General features: G+C 49.5%; 1 protein-coding gene across 1 annotated transcript; it reads right to left on the bottom strand.

Annotated features, from left to right (window-relative positions):
* Nucleotides 1–301: 301 nt before the first annotated feature.
* LOC123088262 (nuclear speckle RNA-binding protein A) lies at nt 302–4,775 on the bottom strand. Its single transcript, XM_044510461.1, has 6 exons — nt 4,511–4,775; nt 2,993–3,114; nt 2,687–2,918; nt 2,525–2,586; nt 2,362–2,443; nt 302–825 (listed from the first exon to the last, which is right to left on the bottom strand). Exons 1-6 carry the CDS (start codon nt 4,668–4,670, stop codon nt 695–697), a joined length of 789 nt encoding a protein of 262 aa, XP_044366396.1. The 5' UTR covers nt 4,671–4,775; the 3' UTR covers nt 302–694.
* Nucleotides 4,776–7,285: the final 2,510 nt, after the last annotated feature.

The raw sequence follows: 7,285 nt of genomic DNA on the forward strand, positions 1-7,285 counted from the left end.
CACTAATCAAATTCATACTATATGTAGTCAAATGGTCCGCGGGTTTCAGAACAATTTGCCATGAGAGCTCGAGAGCGAAATGATGCAGAGGGCAGCCACTGCAGCGATCCTGGTGAAAAATGACATATTTCATTTCATCTCATTGCATACACACTCAACAGCATTTTTTCAGATCTTTGATCTTCAAGACGTAATGGATCAATGTTGCCAAAAATGATTAAAACAAGGAATAACAGCAGAAACTGTGGTCGAAGGACAAGGAAATTAACAGCTGGGTGATAATGCAGCACACAAGAGCAGATTACATGGAGCAACACACATTAACCAGCAAAACCGTTTGTACAATACAATACAATTCCACACGATTCAGACATAGCCTTGAGGTTGCCGCGGTCGTTTTCCCCTTCCACATTTAAACAGTTCATTTCGTCCAAGAAATCACCTTGCGAGACCAAGGTAGTAATGACTTCGGAACGGTAGAGGGAGCAAAAGCTATCAATACTAGTACTATGGGGACAAATAAATATATATCTAGAACAACAAACAAAATATCATCGTCGCACTTCCACACGTTATCGGACCTACGAGGTGATAAGAAATAAATTAGCTGGTGCTGTCACCCCGCCAAGAGCTTGTGGTCAAGCGAATTCAGCAAACATCGCAGTCGAGATGATTGAATCATCGACCCAACAACTTAACGCCTAATACCACCGCCGCCGCCGCCACCACCACCAGGTCCTCCTGCTTGCCCCCTTGGACCCTTAAAACGAGCAAACTGCAGCCGCAGCTGAGGTGAGCTGCGGTCATGTTCATCAAACTTATAGCCTGCAAAATCAACAAAACAGATTGGCCTCATATTTGCGGTATTTTATTATTCGCAAGGTGACAATGCTGCGTGCAAGAGCTAAGCATCTAGACAGCAAAACAATCAAATAGATTAAAAAACGTTTCAGCTAACAAATGCACAATGCTCCATTCATGATATACCTAACCAATTCGAAGCAGGTGCCTAGCAGACAACACCTTGCCTCAGAATGACCACTAGATCATGAAGAATAGCATACCCTAAATTAGTTTGCTGTTCATTGAAAATGCTTTCTGAACTACGATGATGTTCGCTTCTGCAAGGCGTCATTAAACTCCTTGCATGAGTATGTTACATACATTTCCCTTGACTAGCTTGATTCTATCTAGCCGCAGAAATTAATAATGAGTGACTGATCACCAACCATCTCTCTGGAATAAGGCAGTAGAATAGCGCGGCAAGCATCACTAACGAGTAGTGCTCATATCAGGGATAATTCATCCTGGAGCCCGGGCTCATCTGCTCCCTCTCAGCAAAAAATTCAAAAAAAATACTAGAAAAATTCAAAAAATTCCAAACTTTTTTGTGGTGGTAGATAATTTGACGCGTGAGGTGCGCCCCAAAATTCAACTTATTTGGACATCTGAGTAGCTCTCGGCAAAAAAGACAAATCGGGTCAAAACAGTGCGTGAACAGTAAACATTTTTACAGACCCTGATTTTGTCTTTTTTGCCGAGAGCTGCTCAGATGCTCAAATGAGTTGAATTTTGGGGCGCACCTCACGGGTCAAATTATCTACCACCACAAAAAAATTGGAATTTTTTGAATTTTTCTAGTATTTTTTTTGAATTTTTTTCTAAGCGTGGGTGCAGATGAGCCCGGGTGCAGATTAGCCGCACTCTCATATCAGGGCTTAATATATATCTTGCTAAAATGGGTGGCAAAATGACAGACAGGATGCAATCCAGGAGTATGAGCAAGGCACAATCTTGTTTTAATAGATGGTAAATAATAAATATCACTAGCATTTTCTACTGTAGATTGTTCAGGGACAAGCCTAGTCTCAAGTCCACGTTATAAAATCTAGGGGAGCCTTATCACCTGAACATCATCTACCACCAAGTAGCATAATCACCAATAACCAGTAGGTGCTATGTGAAACAACGGGCGATGACAAAAAAAATGTTGGCAATTACTTCACACCAAAATAAAGGATATATAGTGACTTAAGTTGAATGAGTTTGATTCTACTAACACAACCTGACAATATTGGCTTTTGGCTAAAGGATTCAAATGACCACAATTCCTCACAATGTTACAAGCACCTATGCGAACTTTGGGACATGAATTATTCGAATTTATGCGTATGGTAGAACTATGAGATAATTGGCACTCCAAGGAAAAGAAAAGAAATCATACTCCCTCTAAAGAATATAAGATCATTTAGATCACTAAAGTAGTGATCTAAACGATCTCAGATTTCTTTACAGAGGGAGTACTAGTTAAGAACAAACAGAATATAGAGTATCTATTCATGCCAAGTTCACCGATTTCACCTTGCAAAGCTTCCATGGCAATAGCTGCTTGAGAAGCATTAGTGAAATCAACAAAACAGAGGACGATTGGGTCACCACCAGGCTGTCAGAAGCGAAGAGTTAGAAGAATAAATGAAAATAAAATGTGAGAGAAGACCTGGCAAACGCCCAACAGCTCACTTACATGTCTTGGTTCTTTGTTCACAAGTCTCACCTCCTGAAAACCAACAAATGGTCGAAAGATATCTGGGTGGAAAAGTGAAGGACCAACAGCTAGAACATGAGGCATATTATGAGGGGCAACAAGTGCAGAGAGTTACAAAAAAGGTGTAGGTTTTAAGGATACGAGAAACTTCTCGGCGTTCACAATCAGGAGGGATGCCTTCAATGAACAAGGTGTTTGAGGCATCTGGGGGAAGGGGAGGCTCTGGCATTCCACCACCAAAACCAACATTCCTGCCATTCATACCCCCAGCAGCCATGCCCGGACGATCATCAGCTTGGTAGCCACCAGCACTGGCTCCCGCGGTAGGCCTGACAGATCCACCAGCAGGTCCAGCGCCATAGGACTGAATTTGCTGAACATAAGAAGAAATGTTAGCTGAGAGTGTTGTTTAGAAAATGAGTAATCAGGAAAAAGGATGACGTATACCCCAGTACGCAGAAAACGCTCATAGGAAGCATTAAGAGCCTGTGTATCTCTCACGGCAGCATATCCTGGCCTTTCTTCATCACGAGGGTAATAGCCCGCCATCTCAGGAGCACCATGTCCATCTACAAAGGGGAGGAAAGCTAGCAGTAAATACAGGTCCCAAGACATATTTTTGCAGGGCTTTTCCCAGAACATTTATAGTTTTATAGCAACGATAGAATTAGAGACGGTGCTCTCTGCCTCTCTCGAGCCATCCGTTTAATGTGCTGGATTCGGATATTGGTTGAGAATATAGGCCAAAATCACTATTTTGACCTTGTCGGGATGCTTTTCCCAGAACATTTATAGTTTTATAACAACCATAGAATTAGAGACAGTGCTTACTGCCTCTCTCAAGCCATCCGTTTAATGTACTGGATTTGGATATTGGTTGAGAAGATAGGCCAAAATCACTATTTTGACCTTGTCAGGATTTTTTAGCATGATCTGAACCCTTCCAGATTTTTTAGCACGATCTGACCCTTTTGGTAACACCAAGCCTTGTGGCGTTTCTGCCCCACCTAGACACGCCAAACCGGGCAGCATTTCTTCCCTAAATAGACAAGTGGCCACGAGCACACATTGCTGGAAACGCCACAAGCAATGGTGTTTCTTCTTGGGGCAGCAACACCACAGGCCACGGCGTTTCCAGTAACGCGCTGTGGTTTGGCCTTCCTGCCCTGCCACGTAGGAGGTGAAATGCACTCGACCAGGTCGTGACCAGGCCAGAAACGCCCCGCGGTTTGCCGTTTCTATGTGCGCCAGAAACACTGGAAGCCATGGCGTTGCATAAAAGAGTCAGATCGTGCTAAAAAATTTGGGGGAGGTCATTTTGTGTTGAAGTTTTCTGGCAAGGTCAAAACAGTGATTTTGGCCGAGAAGATATACTGAAACCAGCGTGGCATGGATAATAACTTATTTTCTCACTTGCAGTCATCACAACTCATAAACGACGACTAGAACCAAGCAAACAAATCAAAAGTTCATAACAAAATCTGCACTTTTCATCCAGCTTCATCCTAAATCGAAACCCCAAGCATGCAAAATCTCAGTCCCAGTCTGCGCTCACACGGCAGCGCCTTCAAAAGCCGACGAGGCTTAACGCGTGAATCCACCTGGACGGTACCGATTTCAGCACCATTAAACCGAGAGATCGCGCAAAATTACCATGGGAGTCACCGCTTTCAGGGGCCGATGGCCTGAAATCTACGCCCCTGGATGCAAATTCCCCACAAAATACGCTTGATTTCGCGTCAGTGACAGTCAGCGCAGAGCTCAGGCGACTCGAACGGAGGCAGCGAGCGCACGCCTACTCCGGGGCGGCGTCGGCCCGGGCGCAGGCCAGGGCGAAGCGGATCGATTCGACCAAACGCGGCGGCGCTAAAACCCTAGACGTCCGGATCAGGAGGGGCGAGAGAAGGAACGGATCAGGCCGGGGGGAAAGAGGGTGCGGAGGAGGGAGAGGGGAGGGGAGCGAACCGGCGGAGTAGTCGCCGGGGCGGGGGCGCTTGAGGGGCTGCTGCACTGCGGCGGCCGCCGCGGCCAGCGACGACTGCGGGGCCCCGGCAGAGGGGGGAAGCATCTGCTGCTGCTGCTGCTGGCGCTGGAGGTCGGCGTACCGCCAGTACGCGTCCGCCATGGCTGCCGCCGCCGCGCCGGCCGGAGGTTCTGGATGCGCCGGAGAGAGAGAGTGGGTGAGGGACGGGAGGGGGGGAGCGTGTCGAGCTCTTTTTTTTCGGACAAGCAGGCGGCTGGATCACACCGTCGGCTCCTCTGGCACGCACACGGCGTGGACGGTCCGGATCGGCTCCACGAGCGCGTGCCGGGACCCGTCCGTCACGCCGCAGTAGCCTCGAATGAGATTTTTTGTCGAAAGAGACCACCTGCGTAATTGAATTGCCAGAAAAGACCCCCTCTAAGATGATTTAACAAAAAGGACCCCTCGACCGTGGCGGCAGGCGCGTCAGGCGACACGTGGCACCTGCCACCACGGTGCGAGGCGGCGGCTCCTGCCGCCACGGCGTCAGGCGGCAGACTGCATGAAACGGAAATCGGCTGGCGCGCCGGAACGGGCTGGCGCTATGGACCCCTGCCGCTTGAGGGGCTGGCGGCAGGACTGTAGCAGCCGGGCCCGGCCGCCTCAGAGGCTGGCGGCAGGCATGCTGTAGCAGGTGGTCTCTTTGACAAAAATTCATGTCTGTACCCTGCGTCGCGCATGTACGGCAATACTTTGCTTTGTTTAAAGAGGTGGACGTCATATGGGCATGCATGCATGAATAAGGCCTCTGCTCGTGTTAACTAATGGAGTACTAGTAACTAAGCAAGGAATACAGGCCAGCCGATGAACAGGCCTGCCGCCAGCCCCTGAGGCGGCCGGGCCCGGCTGCTATAGTCCTGCCGCCAGCCGCTCAGGCGACAGGCGCCAGCCCGTTCCGTCGCGCCAGCCGATTCCCGTTCCACGCAGCCTGCCGCCTGACGCCGTGGCGGCAGGGGCCGCCGTCTCACACCGTGGCGGCAGGTGCCACGTGTCGCCTGGCGCGCCTGCCGCCACGGTCGAGGGGGTCTTTTTTGTCAAATTGTCTCAGAGGGGGTCTTTTCTGGCAATTCAATTGCGCATGTGGTCTCTTTTGACAAAAAATCCTCGAATGAAAGTGGGCCGAGCTAGCCTAAAAAACAAGCCCAATATCTCAGAACTGGTAAAGATGTGGGTACCATTCGACATGAGTATGTAACGGAGTGCTCGAAAGGCAAGGTCTCAGGATGGAAAGGACAAGGCCTATCTAAAGCAGCACGAGAGGTACTTGTCAAATCGGGGTTGCAATCTACACCAACTTTCACCATGAGCTGCTTCCAACTCACAAAGAAAATGTGCGGAAACCTGAAGTCAATTTCGTCAAACTTCTGGTGGGGTGAAGCAAATGGAGAAAAGAAGGTGCATTGGGTAGCATGGGAGAAGATGTGCCTGGCAAAGAGGGAAGGGGGGCTGGGGTTCAGAGACCCAGTAGCTTTTAACCAAGCCTTGCTAGCTAAGCAGGCGTGGCGAGTGCTGCAATGCCCGGAATCCCTCTGCGCTAGAGTCTTGAAGGCTCGGTACTATACAAACGGCTCTATCATGAACGCTACTTGCCCATCCGGGGCGTCATACACCTTCCGGAGTATGATTTACGGACGGGACCTGCTACGAGAAGGCATGATCTGGCGCATAGGTGATGGGTCAAAGATCAACGTCCATCACGATAATTGGATCCCGAGGCGTGGCAGCATGAAGCCGTTGGGGCAAACGTTTATTCCAGGGGCTACCAAGGTGCAGCACCTAATGACACCGGATGCGCAGGGATGGAACGAGGAGCTGGTGGATGATATGTTTTCACCAGATGATGCAAGAGATATTAAGCAGATAGCTATTGGTGGGCCGAACATGGAGGACTACATGGCTTGGAACTTTACGAAGAACGGGCTGTTCACGGTAAGATCAGCCTATCACCTGAGGATGGCATTGAATGGGGTGAAGTCCGGACGGCCGGGCCCTTCCTCCTCGGTCAATGCACACAAGGGTTGGCTAGCGCTGTGGGATGCTTGTGCTCCAAGCAAGGCAAAGATTCATATGTGGAGACTTATGAGAAATGGACTAGCTATTGGGACAGAGCTTCATCGGCGGCATATTAAGCCAGGGGTGTTTTGCGTGGCATGTGGACGGGACTCCTCCATCGTTTTTGGACATGTCCGCACTCAACCTTCTTCTGGAGGATGATGCGCTCGGAGAAAGGAGTTATGGTGGCAGCCCCACCGTGTCAGATCGATTCCTCGAGCGCACTATCATCATGGCTGCTTGGGTGGTTCGCGGAAGCAGGAGAGGAGGAGAGAGCCACGATGATCCAGGCTTGCTATGGGTTGTGGCTGGCAAGGAATGAGACAAGGGACGGAAACAGGATTGCACCACCACATGAAATACTGAACTCTGTTTGCGCGTATATGGCCGAATGGTATGCTGTTCATAGGAAGGAGACCCAAGCAAAAGCCATCAAAGAAGCTGCCAAGTGGACACCGCCGAACCAAGGATGGATCAAAGCTAACGCTGATGGTGCGGTCTCCAAGTTTGGCAACAAGGGAGGAGTGGGAGTCATCCTGCGTGGCCACGCGGGGGACTTTCGAGCAGCAGCATGTCACGTTTATCATCATGAGTCTGATCCTGAAAGTGTGGAGTTGCTTGCATGCAGACGCGTCGTCCAACTAGCTGCCGAGATCAACGTCAGG

The sequence above is a fragment of the Triticum aestivum genome, chromosome 4A (assembly GCF_018294505.1).
Source record: "Triticum aestivum cultivar Chinese Spring chromosome 4A, IWGSC CS RefSeq v2.1, whole genome shotgun sequence".
NCBI lineage: Eukaryota > Viridiplantae > Streptophyta > Magnoliopsida > Poales > Poaceae > Triticum > Triticum aestivum.